This window comes from Gymnoscopelus microlampas (genome assembly GCF_963454915.1).
Source record: "Gymnoscopelus microlampas genome assembly, chromosome: 8".
Lineage (NCBI taxonomy): Eukaryota > Metazoa > Chordata > Actinopteri > Myctophiformes > Myctophidae > Gymnoscopelus > Gymnoscopelus microlampas.
In genome coordinates this window covers 22,702,147-22,729,199 of record NC_139945.1, presented here as the reverse complement: position 1 = coordinate 22,729,199, position 27,053 = coordinate 22,702,147, and the positions used below count along the sequence as shown (strand labels likewise).

Here is a 27,053-nt window from a genome sequence, read left to right as displayed (position 1 = left end):
GTTGTGTTCTAAATGAGCTCTGCAAACCGCTCACCAAATCCATAAATGTGTTGTTGTTTTTATTATTATTTTTCTTTATTATTATTATTATTACTAGGCCTACTACATGTGCACTAGCCAAATGTACTCATTTAGCCCATAAAAGTGCTTTGACCTGCTAAAGCTTGCTGAGGTGGGACACGCTGACCTTCTGAGACACAAAAGAAAAGCATGTGTCCTGAAATGAAGGGAGACGCACACTGTGAGAATTGATGAGGCAGACCATTCTGCACTTTATCCAGTGTTATTTACAACAGTAGCTACACCAGGAGTCCTTTAACGCTGTGAATAACAGCTCCTCTCTCCGTCTCAAGAGTGTAATTAGATGATGATAACAGCTGTGTACGCCCAAACACACAATCTCAAAGCAGGGACTTGGTGTCCCTACTTTGGGCACATTTTTCAAAAATACTCATAAAATGTCATTCCCCCCACCTAAAGAATAGTGAAAATAACATCTACAAGCGTACAACTCTTCAAAATGTGATGCATTGTAAGCTTGTAGACAAGCTATTTTCATTATAGTATATGGCAAAGTAAAGGACAAGCTCAAAATAGGGACACCAGAGCTAAAGCTGCAATCCATAACTTTGATGTTTTGTTGTTGCAATACCTCTTGTAAACCATTGGGTGTCCTAACCCCCAACAGGATCTACAGGTCTCAATAGAAGAGCAGGTAGACCAACTACAACCACTGCAGTTGTGTTAGTTATCATGTATGAAACCATACTAAATAATGTTATGGATTGCATTGTTTTAAAGTGGTTTGGTGACAAGAATGAACATGATATCTGACCCAACTATCTTCCATATACCAGTTTGAAGACATACAATAACACACATACACATATGTAGAGACAGCCAGATACCAGATTTTCGTGTACGATGCTGGAGCGTCCTAGACCACAGATTACTGATATTTTGACCCATATTTAAGTTTTTGAAAACCATTTATTGAAGATTTTCTCCTATAACGATATGCCCAAAATAGGGACGCCAGGTTGAAAGTGGTTTAAGAATCAGGACACATCAGCTGCATAATCGCAGAGTCATAAAAGTCAAATAATGACTGATATGTCAGCCGAACCCATATATCAGTCAAGCTCTAACATATACAGTACTAATCAGTATATGATCATCATATATCATGCTGTAAATCCCATCACGAACACAGGAAGAGAGGAGCTGCCATTTAAAGCATTAACCAAATAAACGTAACGTTGAACCATTCAAAAAAAGAGAAAAAAGGATCATATACAACATAATATTAATAAACAACAGCAGCAGGATTCTGAACATAAACAAAAACATAAACAACACCGTGATGACATTATCCATTACAACGTCATCTTCAACCAATCAGGAGTGTCTATGTGGCACTTGTTTGATGCAGTAGTGTGTGTTAGGGTGTGGTGGGCATGTTGTGTGGTTCTTCTGTCCTAAAAGTATGTTAATATGGTATTAATGAGAGATGTGTTTATTATCAGCATTATTATTTGTATTATTACATAGTTTTGCATGTTTCAAGGCGCCTTCCTTGATGAAACACAGGTAGGTCTATGTGCATATCTGCATAGTGTGTGTGTGTGTGTGTGTGTGTGTGTGTGTGTGTGTATTCACTAATTGCACTTGAGGACGAGGGTGTGGTGAACATCAGACGGTTCTCTGAAAGTATTTTGGCATTTCCTTTTTCTTTCCTTCTTCCAGGAACCGTTCTGGGATCAGTTCAACTAAACACAGGGTTGACTGTCAGCAATACATGCAAATGGAAACGCATTCATTCTGTTCCAGAGACTACAACATCGAGACCGTCTTAAAACCAGAATAAAGAATAAAGGTAAAGCCTAATTAATCCCAATGCTAACCTGAATACAAAAGCACACCTTCCAGATTGCAGGTCTTATGTACTTTGCTCTATTTGGGTTATTATTATATTTATTGGTTGAATCAACAAGGCAGGGGTCTTCAAGAGGTTTCTCAGGCCAAGGACCCCTTAGCAGAGAGAGATGAAGCAGGGACCCCAACTACATATTGTATAAAACTGTGTTGCAGATTCAACTTTTTCATGGATTTCATAGATATTTTATCGACTTGTTTGACATACATTATCTTTTCTATTAATATTTTGTATTCCTGTTAATGTGTATTTTCAGACAGTTAACCTTTTAAACCCTCACTATTTTGTCAACTTGACCGTTGGCTCTCTACTTGATCAGCTCTTTTTCACTTGGTCAAGCTCACAACGGCGTTGTGAGCTTGTAGATCAGCTATTTCCGGCTAATGTTCCCCATCACAGAAAAATTTTGCGGACCCCCTGTAGTTTATTCTGAGGCCCCCCACTGGATCCCGGACCCCCTGTTGAAGACCCCTGATCAAAGGCCTTGAATGAATTAATTCATATAATTACGTTTAAAACATTTTAAGACCTCTACAGACACCGCACGCCGACAGATAAGTCATTCTCGGGTGGCGACCTTCGCACAAGCGGATGGTGGTCACATGACCAATGTACCGGCACCATCTTAAGCCTAATTGATACTCCGTAGTGCAACGGTGTCGCTTACAAGCTAACAACACGTCACCTTGTTAGCTTGTAAATCTGTTAGGGAGAATATTGTAACTACTTGCGTGCATCGTGTCACGCATCGAATATAGTCGATCTACAAGTTCACAACGCGTCCGGCACGCTACCAAGTATAAATCAGGCATAAGGACAGGGTGTTCCTCCACATGCGTTACGCCCTCCCGGTGAAACTCCACTGTCAAGTGAGAAGAGGCTGCCGACTTTACGAATATTAGAGGAGACACGCGCTTGTCTACACCCTTCCACGCGACCAACAGCATTCACAGGCACAACGCGAGAGTGGGGGAAATAGGCTCTATGCACAGCAGCCACATTGAAATTGGGCCTCTTCCTTACTTCCTTCACAGGTGTTACCTAAATGATACTAATTGAAGACTCTGTTCCATTAGGTGTCGCACAGTGGTTCTCAAACATTTTAATTTCAAGGACCATCATAACTCTGAGACTATACAAAAAATGGAACCAAATGGACCCTCAGAGTTACACACCCGTAATTAGGGGCCATTTGGAACCCCCTCAAGGAACACTTTGAGACCCAGGGGTGCAACAGAGTGTTTCCAGTGAGTGAAAATGCACAATATCAGCACCCTGACTCTGTTTGACCAGAATGGAACAGAGCCTTAATTAGTATCATTGGTAAGGAAGTAAGGAAGAGGCCCAATTTCATTCTAATTTGGCTGCTGCACATAGAGCCCATTAGGAATTGGCATAATGACTAAATTGGAAAAAATATGAACCAAAAAAAAAGCTTAAAAACTGACTAGTCCCTACTACCTAATATATGTGGTTGTAGGTGTGACTGCAACACGTCACGTCAACGACAACACGCTCCACTACAGCTCACCGAACGCACATGTTCCACATCAACACTGTTCAGTCGACACTATTCACCGTTTATTTTTGCCGACGAAGTGAGCAAAAAGCATTTAGTGGTGGACTGGAAGGTGAACAGAACACGGTTCCATCATAAAAACAAACAAAAACAAATACAAAAACAGAGAAACAACCCGGACAGAAACTACAGTGAGGTTAGGAAACGGTAAATTCATCAAGTTACAGTACACTGAAACGCATAACTCTGATAAAACATAAAATACAAACCAATGTAGCTCACTGGAGAGAAAAGTGGCGGGAGAAAGGTCAATGTGACATTATCTTAGTGTGGGTCTAAAAGAAACATCTCCCTCTCTCACAGATATGACACATCTATACAATTATGATTCATAGTTGCACAATTCTCTTCAGAACACCGAGTGACCAGTATTGAGAGAGAGAGAGAAAGAGAGAGAGAGAGAGAAAGAGAGAGAGAAAAAGAAAGAGAGAGAGAAAGGGAGATTGTTTTTTGTATTTTTTTCTTTTTAACATTCTGTGCAAAATCAAACCGAGTCGTCCACCCTGATTTCTAATTCCATCATGCGACGGCGCCACATACCAAAAATACGGCAATCTATAAGCTCACAACGTGTCATATCCGCGGCGTGTTGTGAGTTTATAGATGGGCTATTTCAGGCACGTGACACTATCGTACGACAAAGTATAAATTGGGCTTAGCCGGTCTCTATCTACGTGTTCAAAGCACCATCTCTTCAGTTCATTCTATGTATATATTTACAGTTACATCTAGTGTTAGTACCACCAACCGTCCTCTAAACGGGTTTCAAACAGCTACAATTCAACCCCCAAAACACAATCCACTTTCTTCTGGTGCTCTCCACAGGGTTCAATCTCAGAGTCCCTACTAGTCTTCTACATCATTCGATGGCTGTGGGGATGTAATTAAAGCCTATTCTACAATTGCACTTGTTTCAAATTTCTCTTGATAAGAGTGTCAGCTTCGTCGTTTAACGTATGAACATAAATCCGTTATATTTTTGTGATTATGCGATGTCATTCTAATGATGTACATTTTGTCTCTTTCTCTTCTCAAACAACTAACACTACGTGAACAGCAGAGTTGAATGTTGCAGGTTTCTTCTGCAACTTGGGGCTTTGTTCAGACTATACAGACAAATCGGTTTTGTTTCTGATCTTTAGGACTGACTGTCCACACTGGAAGTGTCCAGACTGGGACACACCTTTTTATTGATTCTTGGTGAATTGAATACACAGGACCACAATGGGCTTTTTGTGTTGTCCTTTTAGCATTATTGTATAACTGTACATCTGTAATTGTTTTTGCAAACTGTTAATAAAGTATTCAATCAATCTAAGACATCAGATTTGAATCACGTTTCAAGCCACTTAGGAATGTGGTTCAAATCTACATAGAAATCTGTTTCCTTGTGTTTTTTCTGTAGTTCAGGCTTGATAAAAAACAATCTGATCTGGACTGCCAGTGTGAACATAACCTTACAGATACCAGTCATCACCCCGTGGACGTTTGAAATATCTGAGTCCTGAATTTCAGGTGAAAAAAGAAAAAGAATAAAATGCATTTAGGAATGTCATCATCTCGACTGAGCTGCGGATAAGGTGGAATGACGTGTGAACTGTATTTTAAAGGTGGATTCTCACCTCCAACCTACAGTGTTAAAATTCACCTTGTTCATCACAGAAGGCCTTCAGCAGGTGAGGACACAGGGCACGCAGTGAGGGAGGAAGGAAGTCAGGAAAGAAGGCAAGAAGGGAGGATATAAAAAAGATAGAAAAATTAAGAAAAGTGGCAGACATATCTAGACGATCACCTCACTTGACTTCACTCAAATTAAACCAGGAGGAAGAGAGAGAGGAGGACATCAACAGAGGAGGGGACACATTCAGTCTAGGAGAAAGTCCTTTGAAGGACACCTCAAACGGAACGGAGGAACAGGACGCGTCCTTCCTCTCGAAGACTCCTCCTCTAAGAGGAAAAACGGAGGGAAGGACAAATAAACAGGAGGGAGAGAAGTGCGAAGAGGAGCACAAACAGAAGTAGAACCTCCTCCCTCTCTTGTCATGTCTTCAGAGAGAAGAAGGAGAAAAGGATCAAAAGAACTTGTCGTCGATGCGGAAGTGAGGTCGCGTGACGTCGTCGGGGTTGATGAACACCGAGATGGACTTCCCCGGGTTCTCTGTGACCAGCTGCTGCAGCTTCTTGGCCAGCCGGTCGTCGGGCTGGCTGTCGCCGCCGGCGTCCGACTGCGAGGGCGAGGGCAGCCCGTTGGCCCCGCCTCCTCCCCCCACGCCGCTGCCTCCGCCGCGCCACTGGGCGTCCGACGTCTGCCGGTTGGCCGCCTTGGCGTGCTCGATGGTGGTGCGCAGGTGCTCGGCGGGGTCCGAGCGCACCGAGGACAGCTTGCGGGCGTGCAGCATGGCGGCCTCGTCCGACAGGTGCTCCAGCATGTTGCACTGCGGGATGAAGTAGTTGGGACACATCTTGTTGACCAGGCAGTGCTGCAGGTCGTCGATGAGGCCTAGCAGGAAGTGGGCGGAGAAGTCCTCCTGGGACAGGTAGTTGGCGGGCAGCCGGTCGCAGGCCCACAGCATCATGGAGCGCAGGTGATACGGGCTGATGGCCTTGGGGCGCGACAGAAGCTTGATGATGATGGCTTTACACGCCTGTCAGAGAGGAGAGACAGGGAGATGAGTTACTGTCCGCCCACCCTCTGCAAGGTCTGCGAGCATCGATCATACTGACACCATGGAGGGCTGAGTGGATTCCGGCACCACCACCACACACCAGATGAAGTTATTGATGCGTTTCAGGGCTGCAACTATGGATTATTTTCTTAGCAATTATTATATCAATTTCTTTTTGATTAATCGAATAATCAAGGAGCACATTTTTGTCATTACATATTTATTTATTTTTAGCCTATTTTCTGTGTTTTTGAAGATGTATTATTTTATTCAAATTGATTATTTTTCTTAATTAAATCAATTACTTTGATTAACTGTTGCACCCCTATCCATCACCACACCAGATGAAGTCATTGATTGCAGTGAAATCAGCTAGTGTTCACTAAGTCCAACACGACTGGAGAGGTTTATTCTAAATATTAAAACATTTGTCAGCGCTTGGGTGGTGCAGTGGTTTAAGGTCCCTGCCCACCACCACGGAGGTTGTGGGTTCGAATCCACCGTGGCCCCGCCTCCTCCCCCATGCCGCTGTCGGGCGTCTATATGAACACAATTGGCCCGTGTTCGGGGGAAGGAAGCCGGGCGGGGAGGGTGATATTGGTCATTCCACCTAATCCTGCAGGCTGGGGGCACCTGTCAGGTGGGAGTGTTGGGCGTGAGGAGTAGGACGAAGGCCCTATGTCCTCCCGGTGGGGGCTCCTCACTGGCAGGTGAGTCAGTAGGATACGACAGCAGTGACAACACAGAAATGTGTGTGGGGAAGAATCAATTGGCATAACAACTAAATTGGGGAGAAAAAGGGGGTACATTTTTTTGGGCTACTCTTACTAAATAAATGGCAAAAAAAAAATCTAGCCTTGAATTAATGAAGATTTTTTGTTTGTGTTGTAATCCTTCACGGTAAATAAAGAATCTAAAGACTAAGAGAATACTAAGTTAATAAGGATCAGCAAAACTACATCAGAAATCTGTTTATAAACTCCAGCCCAAGTGTCTTGTATCCAGTCTGTGTCCTCAATACTTCCAAAACACAGCAATGTTGCTTAAACTTCACTATTTAAAAACAGGAGATAAATAGGCTCATGCAAGAACGAGGAGCGTGCCTGGGTGTTGCGCATGCGTTCCTCGCTCGTACGGAACACTGTTAACTCTGGAAGTCTTTTAAAATAGTAAAAGTAGAGCAATTTTTGGTGTTTTGGAAATAATGAGGACATGTACTGGATACAAGACATACAGTACTGAAATATATATACTGTGACAGTTGTGTGAGTTTTGATATAGTTTAGCTGTTAATCATGGTCCCCTATTGTCTTCAATTCATCATGTATTCTCCATGAATTCAAGGCTCATAGGAAAAAAATACTTTTGGGGTAAAGTATTCCTTTAGGAACTTTGCAGAGGATAATGTCTGTCATGTGAAATACAGCATTTCAGATCATCTGAAGTCAGAGATTCAAAAACCCATGGAATCAAAACGTTTAGAATATTTGTCATGGGCTGATGGACAGGCATACGCCAGACTCTCTCTATATATATAAAACAAGGTTTCATTGATGTAATTTAATAGTTTGTAATTTCCTGGAAAATGGAAAATACACAAAAATGACATTGTGAACTTCCGAAAGGACATTTTGATGGGTAAAAACAGCTGAAGGTAATAACATTATTGTTGGTGTGTTTCAGTTCCACAAACTCAGCATATGAGTAGCACAGCTTGGGGCTATGTTTGTTTTAATGTTTTTTCTTTGCTTAGTTTTTAGCCTTTAACTAGTTATTCTCTTAATAAAGTAGTTGATTTTATTTGTTTTGTTGTGTAAAGCGACTTTGAGTATCAAGAAAAGTGCTGTATGAATTGTATGTATTATTATTATTATTATGATTATTATTTTGTTAATGCTGGCCAAATATGATTTTTGGCCTATCCAGATTGAGATCAGATTGGTTTTATCAAGTCTCAATAGCAAACAAAAAACACAACAACAAATAGTACGATTCTTTTTGTGAATCAGATTTGAACCGCATGCCTAGGTGGTTAAATTGCATTGACTGCAATCTGTCTGATGTATTGTGCTGTGTTTTTGTTTGTTTGTTTTTTTGTGAAGAGGACCACAATGTAAATTGTCTGGGGTGTGACTGTGGACAGTCAGTCCTAAAGATCAGATTTGAGAAACAAATCAGGTTTTGCCTGCAGCCTGAACAAAGCCTGCTTACTTTATTTAGATGTTACTGTGTGCAGCATGGACAACTCCTGTACATTTAACGTCCTGCTGGCACACGGAAACACCTACATGAAACCACACCCACTATTAACTTTATTACCTTCAGCTGTTTACCTGTCAACATGTCTGATGTGAAAAGGGTCCGTTCCAGCCAATAAAAACACTTTATAGCCGTAGTAGCGGTAGCAAGGTAGGTTGTCATTGTCAAGTGCATTGCCAGTTGTCAGTGCACATAAACATTCTTTTCCTTTCCAAAAGTGTCTTGGTTCAGGTCCAATTGGCTAAGATTGACACATTTAGAAGGGGACAGGACGTGTGCCAACTCCACACATTGTATTCGCATATTAATATTGTTATGTAATTTGACCAACAGTGTTGGTCCTTGTAACCATACTCCTGAAGGTGAGAAACCTCACTTTATTTAAAAAAATATTCTAATCTAATCTAAAAGCTTAGCGCGTCACAATTTTACATATTGGGAGCATGTAGAACTGCTATTTTTACTGTTCATCCTACGACAAAGTATACAAGGCTGGTTAAAAGCCAAGCGGATTTTAATCAGCCAAATAAAAACAGCCCTAGGTTAATAAAGGATTTTTCCTCCTTTTACTATTGGGTGCCCGGATCTTTTTTTCATGTTTTATCGCATTTGATCAAGGAGCACCTATTTGATCTAGGAGCACCTATAGCAGCGGCTGTATGCACGTCTCTTACCCGGCTATGAGCACTCATCCTGGGCATGGAGAGTACAATGACCCCGCCTGGAGGTCACCTAGCTCGGACCACAAAGTGAAACATATCAAACAAGGCAGTGCACTGTTGACTAACGCTTTTCTCACTGCATCTTTAACCTCAAACGTTTTCATAAACACATTTTTAGTGTACTGTTTAGCTTCAAAATTAGATCATCCTCCGTCCATCTTGGATACGGCAATTGCATATAGCACACAGCACTGCCCTCTGGTGTTTGTAGAATAATGAATCACAGCTCTGTGTGGAGGCTTGATTGACAGACGCATGTCATGATATTATTGGCTGAAAGAAAAAACTCTTCAAATGCAAGAAAGATATTTAATGGGAATACAACAATGAACTTCACCAGGTTATCTTAAGATAACCTGATGAAGGTCTAATAGACCGAAACGTGTGCGTATCATTATTTTGCTATGATTCCCTGCTTTCATATGACATGAAAAAATAAGAATGAAAAAATGCTAGATGACTAGATGTCTCCCAGTCAAATTTTGTCACATATTATTGGCTGAAATTGGTTGGTACCTGCTGATGTAAGCAGCACACATGACATTTTAGTTTGATAGGGAGTACTCAATATTGCACTTTTGACAATGACATATTTTGATATTACATCTATTGTTAACTACAGTATGTCCCCATTATGACCACGAATATGCTCGAAAGGGGCAAAATACTGTATATATTATATCATCTCTGTCGGGTGGAAACCATATGTCCAAAACTGTTACTTTTTAGGATTCAAATTCAAAAACAGCAAAAGTATCAGATCTACAAGCTTGTGGATCTACTTTTGTGTGATGCTGTAGTACGATGTACAAAAAAATAAAATATGGAGATAAGAGGTTTCTACCCGACAGCAGAGATATACGTTTCCATTTCAGATGGTCTTTAGTACTGAACAGCGTGATATAACTATGAGAGTGACGACACTAGCATAGACTCCCATTGTAAGAATGGAATACGGAAGTTCTCTATCTATCTCAATGAGGAAGTTCCAATGTTTGGAACTACAGGAGGCAACATCCCGCTTTGCAGCGAGATCAAAGCATGACGCAACTCTCTAGATATCGCTAATACTGAGGGCAGCCCACTGTGTCTCTGTCCGGGGTGCTGAAATGGTCAAATCCTGTCCCTCTCAACCGCCTGCTTCAGGCGGTTAAGTACCACCTGAAGCAGGCGGTACTTAACTCATTAGATCTGGGAACGCATCAGTGTCATTTTAGATGTTAGCTATAACCATTATTCTATTCTTTGGGCTATTCAAAAATAGCAGATATACGAGCACATAGTGCGGCACCGAGTGACGCACTATGAGCTTGTAGATCTGCTAATTTTTTTAAAATCGTGAAAATTTGTCTTTGAAATATTTGAATATATATATATCTTTAAAGGGAACATTTGTGACTCACAACTTTTCTTCTGGGGGTCCCTGGAACTAAATATTTTGAGATGAGGGTCCGCGGCCAAATACATATCATTTTGGGGATCCTTGACATGAAGGTTTGAGAACCACTGATATACTGTAGCAACATAGGTTTTTTTTTAAAAACTGTTAGGATTTACACCCCCATCTCAAAATATTTTGATCCAGGGACCACCAGAAGCAAAGATTTGAGTTACAAATGTTCGCTTTAAAAAATATATATTCAAAGATTTGCACAAATGTTCATGATTTTTCAAAAATTGCAGATCTACAAGTTCATAGTGCGGCACTCGGTGAGCTTGTATATCTGCTATTTTTGAATAGCCAAAGAAATCTAAAATGACAGATGCGTTCCCGGATTGAGTGGATTAAACTTTACTGCAGAGGGGAGAGGCCGGTCGAAAATAAACTGCTAGTGCTGGTATGGGATGAAATCATCGCTTGAATGAGCGATAATGGTCAGAAATCCAGCGGGACTGGGTGGGCGGGGTAAATCAGCAGCCTAAACCCATCACAGACCAAACAATACGGGTTGGCAGAGACAGGGACTATAATACACACATGGGGGAATTGGCAAAAAAAACAAAACAACAAAAACTATTGATCCCCAAAAAACTAAACTTTGATCTGAACAGAGCTTAAGTGAAGGATTGGATTTGATTTCAGAAATAAATCTAGCTTTACTTCCAATGCCAAGAAAAAGCTTGTGGAAGCTACTTTCCTGTCTGTGATTTATTATGGTGACATGTTGTGTATGTCTGTGATTGCTTATGTTGGTGACAGACTGTATATTACACATGCAGCCTCATCTGTTTTACAAGGCCTTCATTCAGTGAATGAATCACCAATGCATCTCTACGTTTTATTACAAATGCAATGTTCCTTACTCATAAGAGTTATTATAGTTTAGAAATATGTATTCGTTTTTTTATTTAGTTTAGTAGATTAGTTTGGTTTTAATTAGCTTTACTGGTGAGTCTGGTAAGTCGTTTTAGGTTTAGAAATTTACTAGTTTTAGTTGTGGTATAGGGTTAATTAAACTTAGTATTTATTTAGTTTTTCAGGTATCATAAGGAAGTCTTGATTCACAGAAGCTGAAAAGGGTTAGGATGAAAGAATGCATGACATCAGATATGATGATTTAGTTTTTGTAACTTTTGCATGATTCATTTTTAGTGTGGGCAGGCCCGATCAGAGCCCCATTCCATAATAAAATTAAAATATTTGAAATAGTAAAAAACAATAATGGGAAATAAAATCTATAAAATCGGCCCATCGGTTTGCAGACACACATACAGACAGACAGACAGAATCTCTTATTTCTTTTTAAACCCCTGGCCTTTACCGACAGTTGAGTCTAACTTCAATTTGATCTAATCTTTCATCCTCATCTATGTCTGTACTTGAGTCTAACGATAGGTCTGTGTGTGTTTCCCGTGCACACATAGGTTACATGCTCTATGAATACTTGCTCGCATCTATTGCTCTGTTTTTGTTTTTTAATTTGTGCAGCACTTTGGCCAACTACGGTTGTTTTTAAATGTGCTATATAAATAAAGTTTGATTGATTGATTATTGCTTTTTACCCCCTTTTCTCCCAAATGTAGTCGTTATGCCAATTGATTCCTCCCCACACACATTTGTGCTGTTGCATCCTACTGACTCACCTGCCAGTGAGGAGCCCCCACCGGGAGGACGTAGAGCCTTCATCCAACACCTCCCGCCCAACACTCTCCCCTGACAGGTAGGAGTACAGTATGTGTAACTGCAAATATCACCCTCCCCGCCCCGGCTTCCCTCCCCCGAACACGGGTCAATTGTGTTCGTATAGACACTCGACATAGCTGGTGGATGCACCGCGGTGGATTCGAACCCACAACCTCCGCGGTGGCCCGAGCACCCTGACAGACCCTCTTACAGGCGGCTAGACTCCTGCAGAGCCACACCATAGACCGTACAAACTAAAAACGTGGTCGCATTACACGCGCAGGCTCACCTGGTAGGCTTGCATCAGACTGGACGAGATGCACTTCTTGAGCTGCACCTCGCTGCGGGCGAACGACAGGCGCCACTCGTTCTCCTTGCGGCCCTTGAAGGAGCAGGCGGGCACCAGGTAGAAGCCGGAGATCACCTCCTCCTCGGTGATCTTGCCGTCCCAGAAGTGGTTCTCCATCAGCCAGCTCTGGGCCACGGCGGGCCAGCCCTTGAAGGAGACCACGGGCACGATGTCGTACAGCATGCGGCTGCTGCCCACGCCCAGGATGACCGAGATCACCGTCCCGTTGCGCTCCACCTTCTCCACCCGGGGCATGCCTCTCTGCGGCTTCTTCTGGATCTAGAACACACACAACACCACAACACATTACAATGTGTCAGACATCTGACAGATCTGTCTATATAGGAAATATCTTCTGGATCTATACCATCGGTTCTCAAAGTGGGGTCCGGGGACCCCCAGGGGTACTTGAGGAAGTTCCAGGGGGTCCCCAAGTAAATGATGGATAGTTAGGAACCAAATGGACCCTTATGGGTCTGTAACTCTGAGAGTGTACAAATGGAACCAAATGGACGCTAACGGGTCCATTTGGTTCCATTTGTACACTCTCAGAGTTAAATTAACATTGATTTTACAATATAAATTGGGGTCCCAGGATAGAAATGCCATTAAATGGGGGTCCGTAGCCTAATGCATGTCAAACTGGCGTCCTTGAAACTAAAATGGTTGAGAATAACTGCAAGAGAGCCGTAAAAATCTTCTCTTATGGGGGTCCCTGCAGCTTATCTTTTCGAATGGGGGTCCACGGGCTAATAAGTGTCGATTTGGGGGTCCTTGACATGAAAAAGTTTGAGAACCACTGATCTATACCACACAACGCCACAACACAATACAATGTGTCTGTCTGTCTGTGGGCCTGTAGGTTTGCCTTTGATAATGGCCGTTAATTCCAATAATTGTTCATTTGATTTGAGTTATATTCATGTGAACAGTTGTGAAAATGAAAATGCATTTCAGTGTGCCATGGAGAACTATCACAAATCAGATGGCCATGAACTATTGGGACCTTTATGTACCTACTTATGTCACTTTATTATCAGCTGCACACTGTAACCCAAAACTCATTCTGAATCCCATGTGTGTCCTTGTCAGCTGCAACAACAGTAATTCATTCAATCCAATTAATTTACATGAGCGCTGAATGAAATGATCCGATAGGATGTCCTTGATAAAGAGTTTCTGACATGCAGAAATAAAGCAGCAGCTTTATCAGAATATATAAATATCCCTGCAGTAATTATTATTATATTATATTATTATTATTATAAATTGTAAATACAAGCTAGTATTATGGATTATGGATATTATGTATATATGCTGATAGCATCAGTTTGGCTCTAACCAGTAAGACTCCCTAATCGGGAGATAAGCGACCGTAGGTCACATGTATACAGAAGAGGGCTGTAACGGCGATTGGTTTCTAGTTGTGTGGGCTCAAGCCCCCGAGTTACGGCATTTTATGTGAGCTGCAGTGGCAGGGGGTCCTCCACTGGGGGCGCCACCACTTTTGCATCCGTTCTGGAGCACCAGGAGTGGGTGGTCCCCGGGAATGCCCCGTGAGCAGCCCCGTTGGGGTGGTCATTTGGTAATTTGTCCACATGTGCTCATTTTTTACACTTGGGGGTCCCCGAGGCAGCTGGGGGTCCCTGGAGCTCCGGGGGTCCTTGGAGGGTGTAGTTTGGCAGGTAAGGAGTGTGTGTGCAAAATGTGGCATGGATCGGGGCAATGGGTGCGGAGATATGAGCAGGGCAAAAGTGTGACGTGTGTGACGGAGTGACGGAGTGACGGACGGACACCTGGAGCAGCTTTCTGTAGTAAGTGCGACCTACGGTCGCAATAACATGATGAGCTGATATACCTCCAGTATTACCAGATATGGACTGATAGAACCTACTAGGGCTGAAACTATCCATTATTTTCTTACCCATTGTTCTATCCAAAAACTATATTTGTTAATTGAATAATCGAGAAGATGTTATATATATATATACTAGCAGTGTTGTGCCTGAACGCGTTCAATGAACGATCGTTCATGAACTCGTTCATATTTTGGGCAAACGTGAACTGAACGTACTGTATATCCGATAGATGAACGTTATCGTGAACGCGTTCATTCTGGCGTTTGTGAACGGCGTTCTCTCTTCGTTCAACTTCGTTCAAGAGTTTCCCAAATTTCCATGGTTACATCGGTTTGTCATGTTGTATTTCATCCTATTCTGTGTTTCCGAGGCGTCTTGAACGCACCATCAGCCAAAAAAAGAGAAAAGCAAGTCTGTGTCTAACATTCATATGCGCAGCGCGGACTAGTCCGAGCAGCACAGACAGAACTTACGGCCACTCGGCCAGGGCGAAGAGCTGACACCTTATCCGCTCTGCGAAGCTCATTTCCCGGCCACAAGCATTTGGAAGTTGAATTGTGTCTCTTCCAAAGTATCGGTGTTGTTTCCTTGGCTTCACTGCCGACAAAATTAACTTGAAGCTGGGCTGAATTAATAAGTAAACACCGCGGAACGGCGAAATGAGTTTGGGATCATGTCACAACAACAACGTGGCTGATGCGTCGTAGCACCGTAGCCTAACAGCCGACTTTAGGACGGTAGCCCCGGCCCCCGAACCTCTGAATGACCGTCATATTGTAGTCTGGATGTCCGACCCGACTTTATTTTGGCATTAAAAGTGGACTTCTGCACCTGGCTTTTGATGTTAACAGTGTCATACACTCACTTTGACAAGCCCCCAGCCCCCCCCAAGATGAATGAAAATCTTTAGAAAATAGCAGATCTACAAGCTCACTGTGTCGCACCGTGACCTGTTGTGAGCTTGTAGATCGGCTATTTTCCAATAGCCAAAACTTAAATAGGGCTGAAGTGATTCATGTATTTGTAAAATCTACAAAGTAACTAGTAACTCAAGGTTTGAAATAATTAAAAATAAAGTACAGTACTTGAATAAATGTGCTTAGTTACTTTACACCACTGGAAATAATAAATATAGGGTGCTTTGTGTATGTACACCAGAGAGGATATAATGTATAAGAAAATTAAATAAATAACATTGGTTTTATAATGAATTGGATAAATAATAAAAGTATAGTAATAATAATAAATAATATATTTGGATGCATCCTGCTCCATATACAATACAATGCACTGCTTTTCAGTTCATCATTCAAGTTTGAGCCAATAAAAAATATGCGATTAATATGCGATTAATATGCGATTAATATGCGATTAATCGCACGATTAACTACACAAATCATGCGATTAATCGCGATTAAAAATTTTAATCGCCTGACAGCACTAATATATATTGAAAAAAAAGAACGAAAAATAACTGAACTAGTTCATTTTTTGAACCATGAACTTTAGTTCAAAATTTTGAATTATGAACTGAACTTTGAACTAGTTCATTTTAAAATTTGTGAACTGAACTTTGAACTAGTTCATATTTTAAGTGAACTTTCCCAACACTGTATACTAGAGTCTCGGGGGGCTACGCCCCCCTCGACCCCAGCCGCGCACGGGGCTCTAGGGCTGTGAGGGCGCGCTTATTTTGGGGTACCAAAATGGTGGGATAGAACTGTCCAAAAGTAAAAAAATAAATTAAAAAAAATGAACAAAAATGTTTATATTTCTTTTTTACGTGGTGGTCCGCGGACCCCTGGGAGTGTTGGGACCCCCGGGGACCCCCCTGGAACATGGCGGACCCCTTCGGCTGTTTTTTTTTTTTCATGAACGTCCTTGCTTGTTTCTGTCGCTTGTTTTTGAAAACCTGGCATCCCGACTGACATCACTGACGTATCCTTGGTATTTGTACTTCCGGGTTGCATAATGATGACATCACTGTCGAATCCTTTGGTGTCATGAACCTACGCTGGTTTGTTTACCAGATGTAGCAGGACAACGTGCTGTAGTGTGTCCGTCGCCGTTTATTTGTGTGTTTGGGATGTACATGGCACGTGAAGGACGGACATATTGTGATCGAGACATGAGTGAAGTGAAAGTAACGGCCTGGGTGGAACAAAAGAGGTACGTAAGAAGGTGGGGGGGGGGTTGAAGCGAAGGACCTGCTTGTGTGTTGTTGTGGAGATGCGCAGAGTTCAATGGCGGCCGCTCGTGTTGTTTCGGCTAAAGCCGTCGCCGTTCGGTGTCGGTGGTGCGCACGGTAAACGGTACGAAACTGTTTCGGAAGTCACTCGCCGATTATATAAGTAGATATATATATATTTATGTATTTATTTTTATAGATCAACAAATCGATGCGAAAATATTACATTTCATTTGTCTAATTAACCACTGAACCTGTTTAATATTTAATACAACAGGATGTATAATAGATCACAAAGATTAGTTCGATCAACCATTGTGCCCCTAGAACCTCCAGTACCTCTTGCAGGACCAGCGATATGGACTGGTGGAACCAGTCGGCCACCAGCGTGGGGGAGAAGAAGTAGTTAGTGGCTCCGTTGATGTGGTCCACGATGGTGCAGCAGTCCTTCCAGCGGGCGATGGTGCCCTCGTCGAACAGCCGCAGGCTCAGCCACGAGTGGCACAGCGCCGAGTGGCGCATGTCCAGCGTCACCGGCTGGTTGCGGTCGTGCAGCTTGAGCGCGGGCACGAGCAGCGTGAAGTCCATGTCGTAGTCGGCGCCGCGCGCATACGGGGTCAGCTCGTCCAGGTCCATGTCCACCACACCCTCCCTGACGCCGCCCGACAGCAGCAGGTACTCGTTGGCCACCGGGAGCTTCTGGTCCAACTTCTGGACCATGCCTGAGAGAGACAGAGACAGAGACAGAGACAGAGACAGAGATAGAGAGAGTTCAGGAGCTTTCTACTGAGCAGTGGTGGAAAAAGTACTCAGATATTTTACTTAAGTAAAAGTATCAATACTGCAATTTAGAAATACTCTGTTACAAGTGAAAGTCTGGAATTCAAAATTGACTTGAGTAAAAGTACAAAAGTATTGGTATCAAAATGTACTTAAAGTACCAAAAGTAAAAGTACTAAAATGTTTGAAAATAGGGCTACAAGATAGATAAGAAGATAGACGATCTACAAGCTCACGACGCGTCGCGATGCGCCGCGTCGTGAGCTTGTAGATCGTCTATTTTCAAATGTATAAAAAAGGGCTTAAGTGGTTAATGTATGTTTTATAATATAATAATTGATAATTGCAAAGTAACTAGTAACTAATGTTTTCAAATAATTGTAGTGGAGTAAAAGTACAATATTTGCCTCTGAGATGTAGTGGAGTATAAGTAAATGTACTGAACATTTGAAATACTCCATTAAAGTAAAAAAAACTCATAATTGTACATAAGTACAGTACTTAGTACATGTACTATGTTACTTTACACCACTGCTACTGAGTCAGTATTTTTTGTATGCGTTCTTTTTAACCGTCATCCGATAGAAAACATTACACAAACCCACCTTGCACACTGAGTCTGATGTGGGTTATTAAGTGCGGAAAGTTTCGCAGAACAAAACAAAATATTCATCAAGCAGTGAGGACGATTGTGTGTTCCACTCACTTGAAAAAAAGAGAGGAAATATTAGGTCCATTCTGAGATCACTAAAAAGCAAGGAGAGTTTAACGTTCTGATTAAGCAGCTGTGGGATTAGCCCGATTGTTTCAATGTTTATTTCATTGCCCAGTTTGGTGCTTTGCTATACTGGAGCCATATTAAAGGTCTTATTTGTTTTTTTTTTAAGTGCAACGAATTTCAGATGAAAAATACAGACCAGTGTGCAAGCCGCTTTGTTGTCTCAATTAACAAACTGATTGTCGAGAAACAAAACTTCAAGGACAACTATGTTCTATAAAGAGTAGTAATAATCATCATCATAATAATAGAGAAGAGACTGTGTGAACACAGCAGATAGATAAAGCAGGATGTATCTGCTGCGCTCACCAGCATCTATTTAGGTTCATTCTGTTCTGTTCTTATTATGTCAGGATGACATGATGAGAGAGGATGTTCTCTCTCTGCATATCGCCGGTTACTTCCTCTCCACTGACTCCAGACTGTCTCCCTCCCTCCCTCCCTCCCTCCCTCCCTCCACACGTGCACGCACGTACGTACGCACACACGCACTCACGCACGTACGTACGCACACACACACACACGCTCGCACACGCACGCACAGACACAGCATGGTGACAAACAGGAGACTGGCAGCAACCCACAGCATTCCTGAGCTGAAACAGAGAGGCACTGATTGACTAACACACTGAAGAGAGGAGAGGAGGGGAGAGGAGAGGAGAGGAGAGGAGAGGAGAGGAGAGGAGAGGAGAGGAGAGGAGAGGAGAGGAGAGGAGTCGTCCATTTTAACCCATTAAGACCGGGAAAGCATCTGTGTCATTTTAAGATTTATTTGGCTATTCAAAAATAGTAGATATACAAGCTCATAGCGCGGCTCTGAGTGCAGCGATATGAGCTTGTATATCTACACTTTTTTTTTTTAAATGAAAATGTGTGCAAATCTTTGAATATGTATTTACATTTTTAACTCACATCACAGCTTCTGGAACAAAATATTTTGAGATGGGGGTCCGTGGACAAATACATATCATTTTTTAGATATCAAAAGTTTTAGAACCACTGATATTATAACAACATATTTGTTTAGAGGATTTAGATTTAGAAGACATTTGTAGAATCCCCAGAAGCAAAGATTTGAGTTAAAAATATTCGCTTGAAAAAATATATATATTCAATGATTTGCAAAAAAATTCGCACATTTAAAAAGAAAATGCTGATCTACGAGCTCGTAGCTTGTATATCTGCTATTTTTGAATAGCCCAAAGTATAAAATATTAGCTAAAAATCTAAAATGACACAGTAGGCGTTCCCGGATTGAATGGGTTAATGTTAAAGATACATGATTGTGGAAAGAAATGATGACCATAATTACTGCTATATATTCTTGATCTTAGCTATCAATAATGATGAGTCTGACCTATTTTATTAGACATTAGATTACATATCATGCAGACAGGTGTACTCTGGTGAAATGTGTCTTACTGGGAGCATTACACATTCCTTTATTATATATTATTAATAATAAATATATCTGAGGACATTTTTCCTTTTTCTTCCTGACAGCGGCGATGAATAATAAAGGTTTTTCTGCAAGGAATGAGTCGATTTATCTGCTGAATTAAGTCATACCTGAGATATTACTGTATGGACTGATTTCAGATCCATGAACAATGAACACCAAATAATAACATACAAAAACAAAACAGGAGAACAACCCTCACAGAAATATGAATGCATAAATAAAGTATTATCATTATTATTATTATTAGTAGTAGTAGTAGTAGTAGTAGTAGTAGTAGTAGTAGTAGTAGTAGTAGTAGTAGTAGTAGTAGTAGTAGTAGTAGTAGTAGTAGTAGTAGTAGTAGTAGTAGTAGTAGTAGTAGTAGTAGTAGTAGTAGTAGTAGTAGTATTATGTGTGTGTGTGTGTGTGTGTGTGTGTGTGTGTGTGTGTGTGTGTGTGTGTGTGTGTGTGTGTGTGTGTGTGTGTGTGTATATAAACGGTATGTATATTAGAATGTGTGTATATGGGTATATGCACACATTCGGGTGTATATCTGTGTGCAATAGTGTGTATCAGTATGAAGACATGAATGTAAATATTGAATATTTTCGAGTGTTCGATTACTACGAACAACGCAAGTAGTCTTGAATGTAATTACAAAATATTTTGAGTGTTCATTCAATATTTTCAATATTCATTCAACTTTGTAAATTATGTAACTAACATAAACCAACATGCATGAAGGATAGGCATAAATAAGCTTTGAGCTTCAACCTATGCCTTTTTTATCAACCAGAATGAATCATTAGATTACAGTGTGTTATGTCTTGTGATACTGTTTATGTGGATCGAAATAAACGAACTAAACTAAACTAGTAGTAGTAGTAGTACAATATAGTATAGTATTTTTATAGTTTGTATCAGTTCAGATTTACCCTTCTCAACGTCTGTCAGCCTGTTTAGCTAAAGACAGAGGAATTCTGTGTGTGTGTGTGTGTGTGTGTGTGTGTGTGCGTGCGTGCGTGCGTGCGTGCGTGCGTGCGTGCGTGCGTGCGTGCGTGCGTGCGTGCGTGCGTGCGTGCGTGCGTGCGTGCATGCGTGCGTGCGTGTGTGCGTGCGTGCGTGCGTGTGCGTGTGCGTGTGTGCGTTACAGAGAAGGGGATTTGCTGACAGGGTCTAGTAGATTTATAATCCGGTTCTGGAGGAGATCCAGTATGATAATGAATGCTGTCCTCCACACACAAAGGCCTGGGTGATATTGGCAACCTCGATGTAGAAAATGTTACAGCATATTGAGGCTGACTACTGCTTCTTTCAGACCAAATTCACACACAGAAAAAGAACACTAGTTATTTGCAGATATGATGTATACAGCCCATGATGTATACAAGACCTTTTAAGCTATATTGACAATATAATATAATATATTGCTGTATATGATAGTACTTTCTTTACTTACTGTACTCTTTACCTCTTTACCTGTAACTCTGTAACTCTTAACTGCTGTGCTGCCTCTGGGCGACTGATTTCCCCCCGCAGGATCAATAAAGGCATCTAATATAACTAACAACCAAAATGCAACGTGATATCTAGTTTCATATCACAATATCGATATTATTCCAATATATCACCAAGTTCTAATCTAAGACACACAGTCCTAATGTTTGCGTTTTTTGTATTTCTCATCTATAAGCTGATAGATGTCTTAGATTATATATACTGTAGTATTTAGTCCAGTATGTACAGTCAGTATTACAAATTACAATTTAGCAGACCTATTAATCCAGAGCGATTTACAGTAAGCAAGGTAATACATGAAATGCATAGAGATAGAAATCTATGATCATAGGTAAACCAATTATCAGTCTAAAGTAACAATATAATATAAAAAAATAACTATAGGATGCCAGGTCTACAAATGACCTGCCATCTGTCTATACATAACATACTATCTAAATTACATTTTAACCTTGGCATAAGCCTGCAAGGTCGTTAAGGCTAGGGCAAGTGCTACGGCAAGTGCTGCTTATTATTATCTATCATCTGAGAGACATACAGTAGGCCTAGTAGTTGATAAAGTGGGTACATGTTCATCTCTAGGCCGACGGTGTCAGACTGTATTTAGAGATAAATGTGATTATGAAACACTTTTAGCCTGACGGTTCTGAGGACAAACGAGGCCACTCTGTCCTGAGCTGGGCTCGTGTGAACGCTTAAATCATCTGTGTTTGCACTAGAGCAGTGGTTCTCAAGCCATTTAATTTCAAAGACCCCCCACAACACTGAGTGTACAAATGGAACCAAATGGGGCCTTACGGGTCAATTTGGTTCCATTTGTACACTCTCAGTGTACAAATGGAGTGATTTGTGACAGAAGGGTGACAGCAAGAGTGAGAGGGCAGATGTATTGATTGACGGCATGCTGTACGGCTGGGAAACGGTGGCACTGACGAAAACACAGGAAAATTGAGGATGCTGCGATTTCTTTAGAAGTGACAAGGCAGGACATAATCAGAACTGACTACATTACAGGATCAGCCCATGTTAGCAGGTTTGGCGATAGAGCAAGAGAGGCAAGGGATGACATGGTTCTGACATGTGCAGATGAGGGGTGCATTGGGAGAAGGATGCTGAAGATGGAGCTGCCAGGTAAGAGGAGAAGAGGAAGGTCATGGATGCGGTGAGACAGTGAGAGACGACACGCAGGTGGCTGTAGTGACCGAGGACAACGCAGAAAACAGAACCAGATTCAAAGAGATGATCCACTGTGGCGACCCCAATGGGAATAATTAGCCGAAAGAAGAACACCCTCCTCCGCAGAGAAATCATTGAAGGCCTACTGTACATGCGTTGTATGTGACTCATTCAATGTTTATTTTGCGTCACAAGTGTTGTGAAGAAGAAAAATCGCATCCAGCAATGCATTCTCACTCCCACTCGTCAGGCTTCAGACGTAAAACAGACTCATTGATCTTCTCTCTCCTTTCATTGTCAATGAAAGGAGAGAAGTTCAATGAGCCTGAGCCCAACCTGAGCCTGATCTATAAATAGTGTCACACTGTAATGGAGGTGCTTTGCTGAGTGCCGATCCATGTCTGGATTTGATAGAAAACCATTTGTCTGGTTAAAAAGAACCTGAGCTATTTATTTGCCTAAAATATATTTACCTGAATGCTATTTACCGTGTAATCATCCGTGTGATATAATGAAACAACTGTAGTCTTCTATGAATAGATGTGGATTTGGAAATGTATTGTTTTCTCTCCTCAAAAGTCCGGCAGTGGTAAATAGTCAGTCATAGCCTGACACTCAGCCTGAATTTTCATTTCGTTTCACTCCATTATTCAGTCTGAAAGCCCTCTCAATGCAGCCGATTTCTGAGATGGGGCGTGGCCAACGTTTTTTTTTTCAAAGACTCTTTGGCGATTGGTTCATACTGGATTATCCCGATCCCGATTCGTCGTACAGATTTTCAATCGAGAAACACCCGCCTTCGACAGCGTCACCAGACCCTGAATGCGAGGCAAACGATTCAGGGGGTGGAGCCAGGCTAAGTCAGACATGCATTTTGGGTTGATTCTCAGAATGCTTTCCCACAGCAGGGCCAAAAACCAATCACTGAATACACATTTTTCATTGATTCATTGATTAGGACATTTAAAGGATTGCCACAAAAAAACTGAGTTCTTGATTATTTGATTGACCTACTTGAGCAAGTTTAACCTAGTTATTGGTTCTACAGTAAATACCGCTTTCAATATATTTTCGGTTAATTGCCCAGCCCTAGTCTGAGCTGACAAGGATAATGTACAAATTCAATAATACCACATCGCCTAGGCTACTGTTACTATGACGACTATGTTTCAACTACATGACTGCTGTTAAAGGGCCATGAAAACCCTACTAGGCTGATTTTGACGTTTGTTTTCCAGATCAGGTTAAAAACTACAGCACATTAAAAACAATGGCAGGCATTTGTAAGCAACTCAGCTGCAGCTAATCAAATTAATAATTAATAATGTAGGTGTGGCCAGAGCCATGGGTGTGAGTCAGTAGTCAACACAGTATTGTCAATGCACATTGACACACAACTACATCGAACACTGCCATTATTAGATTAGATTTGCTGCAACTGTGTTGCTTACATCTATGGTTGGGATCGTTTAGGGGTTCAAAGATTCCGGTTCATTAACGATTCCCTCTTAACCCATTAAGACCGGGAAAGCATCTGTGTCATTTTAGATTTCTTAGGCTATTCAAAACATAAGCTATGAGCATGAGCAAATCTTTGAATATATATATTTGCTATTAGAAAATCTTTGAATATATCTTTTTTCAAGCGAAAATATTTAACTCAAATCTTTGCTTCCCCAGAAGCAAAGAAATCTAAAATGACACAGATGCGTTCCCTGATTGAATGGTTAACGGTCCGATTCCTTAACGGTTCCCTTTAACTATTCCTATAGGGAGTTCCAAATGGACCCTTAGAGGTCTGTAACTCTGAGACATACAGGTCTGTAACGCTGAGACATACAGGTCTGTAACTCTGAGACATACAGGTCTGTAACTCTGAGACATACAGGTCTGTAACGCTGAGACATACAGGTCTGTAACTCTGAGACATACAGGTCTGTAACTCTGAGACATACAGGTCTGTAACTCTGAGACATACAGGTCTGTAACTCTAAGACATACAGGTCTGTATTAACTCTGAGACATACAGGTCTGTAACTCTGAGACATACAGGTCTGTAACTCTGAGACATACAGGTCTGTAACTCTGAGACATACAGGTCTGTATTAACTCTGAGACATACAGGTCTGTAACTCTGAGACATACAGGTCTGTAACTCTGAGACATACAGGTCTGTAACTCTGAGAGTGTACAAATGGAACCAAATTGCTCCTGACAATCTCCTCTCAAACATTCACTTTCTGTCAACAACTTACAATGAAAAAGCTGGATTGAACCAATTAAAACCGGGAAAGCATCTGTGTCATTTTAGATTTTAGCATTGGCTATTCAAAAATATCTGCTATTTTTGAACATTTTTGAAAAATCTTGAATGTTAAAATTTAAAGTGATTTAAAAAAAAAAACATTTTCAGAAGGGGGGCCCGCGGCCAAATATATATATATAAATGTGGGGGCTCCTTGGCAAAAAAAAGTGTGAGAACTACTGATTTAGAAGGCATTTGTAGAATCAGCCTCAAGTCTTAATGGGTTAAATAAAGTATAGATTAAAATGGTCATCGTGCTGACATCAGCGAGAGAGAGGACCATTTCAAGGTGAAGACACCATGAGTATCATGTGTAAGCTGGTTAGGGATGACTATGTGGAATTATTTTCAGAAAATAACGACTGTGGTTTAGAGACATGTACTTGCATGGTGAGAAGCAGGCTGTACAATTACCATTTACAACAGTGTTTAAAAAGCACACTAACAAACCGTTAACAAAATCATTACCCACACACACACACACACGCAGCACAACACTAATTGAACTGGTAATCAATATATTGACAGGAAAGCCCAAGACATTTGAGTTCTCCTCCCTGCATCCATAGATCCTATCTATCTATCTATCTATCTATCTATCTATCTATCTATCTATATATCTATCTATTAGAGATGGGATGATATTTAAATTACATGTCACGATTATTGTGGCAAAAATAATTGCGATTAATGATATTATCGCGATAATCAATATGCTTAAAACTTAAAATGCCACTTTTGTTAACTACTTGAACCCCCAGCATCCCTATTCTGGTGGGAACGTTCACCAAAAATAGCAGATCTACAAGATCACACCGCGTTTCAACGCAACATGTTGTGAGCTTGTACATCTGCTATTTTTTGAAGTTTACTGAATTTGCAACTCAACAAAAGCTTCAATTCATCCTAGTGTATGATGAAGGACAATTTCACGATAACTTAAAATCTCTGCGATACGATTATTGTGACAGTTTTTTATCATGATAAACGATAATAACGATCATCGTCCCATCCCTTCTATCTATCTATCTATGGTAGAAGGGCTGGTTCACACACAGCTTTTGAGATCACAAATAATTATATAATACTTATAATGTAAATGTCCTCAACCAGTATTGAGAAAATTATGTATAGAGTTGGCAGCATGTCGACCAGCATGATAAGGTGATAATCGTAAATAAAGTAATAATAAATATAATAAGTATATATCACCCAGCATTGGGAATATAATCATATAATTATATCATAATACACTCACCCAGGCCAGTTTTGAGAAGATGATCATAAATAAATGAATATCATATTAATATATTCACCCATCATATTGAAGATGATAATAACACAATAATAAACATATATCAACCAGCACTGAGAAGATGATCATACATAATAACAGCATAATAAATATATTTATTCACCCATCACTAAGAATATAATTATGCTCATAAATTATATAATATACCTATCCCATCATCATCATATAATAATAACACAATAATAAACATTATGTCAGACCAGCATTGAGAATAAACTCATAAATAAAGATAGTAAAAACATAATCTGACCCAGTATAGAGAATATACTCATAAATAAAGATAGTAAAACATAATATGACCCAGCATAGAGAATATACTCATAAATAAAGATAGTAAAAACATAATCTGACCCAGCATAGAGAACATAGCCTACTCATAACTAAAGATAGTAAAACACATATTATCTGACCCATCATAGAGAAGATGAAGTCCTTGGCCGTGTGGATCTATATATCACATAATAACACAATAACAAACATAGATCTCACCCAGCATAGAGAAGATGAAGTCCTTGGCCGTGTGGATCTCCAGAGCCCGCTGGTCGTCATACTCCCTCTGGTCGTGTTTGCTGAATTCCTGGATGAGTGTGTTGAGCTCCTCCATCCTGGAGCCGGACCTGAAGTCCAGCTCCGGGACGCCGAGATGCTGCAGCTTGTTGTTGTTGGTGTTGGAGGAGGAGGGAGTGGCGGTGGGACTAGTGCTGCTGCTGCCTCCCTGCAGACTGGACACAGAACCAGCCCGACTGGACAGAGTGGCCGCCATGTTGCTGCCTCACTGGGACTGATCTGACTGGAACAGCAGCCTGGCGTCGTCAAGGCAACACTCGTATTGAAAGGACCCCTCCTGGAGCTGCTGCTTCCGGTTTACACAATAAAGGTTCTGCATCGTAGATGTATTTTTTTGTATCGATTTTGACATTTTTATATAGTAATAGTAGATGTAAAAATTACCACATACATAGAAAATCCCATTTAGAACTTCTCCCTCCACTATGTAGCTCCGAGATGAGGTCCTACGTGGCCCGGTGCCGTTTTAGCGGGACATTTTCGAATATTTT

The 27,053-nt window shown here is 41.1% G+C and overlaps 1 protein-coding gene across 1 annotated transcript; it reads right to left on the bottom strand.

Moving 5' to 3' along the window:
• Positions 1-246: 246 nt before the first annotated feature.
• Positions 247-26,777, bottom strand: LOC311051110 (nucleotidyltransferase MB21D2). Its single transcript, XM_084065510.1, has 4 exons — positions 26,485-26,777; positions 17,022-17,404; positions 12,576-12,914; positions 247-6,160 (listed from the first exon to the last, which is right to left on the bottom strand). The coding sequence occupies exons 1-4, from the start codon at positions 26,756-26,758 to the stop codon at positions 5,588-5,590; spliced, it is 1,569 nt and encodes a 522-aa protein (XP_083921636.1). The 5' UTR covers positions 26,759-26,777; the 3' UTR covers positions 247-5,587.
• Positions 26,778-27,053: the final 276 nt, after the last annotated feature.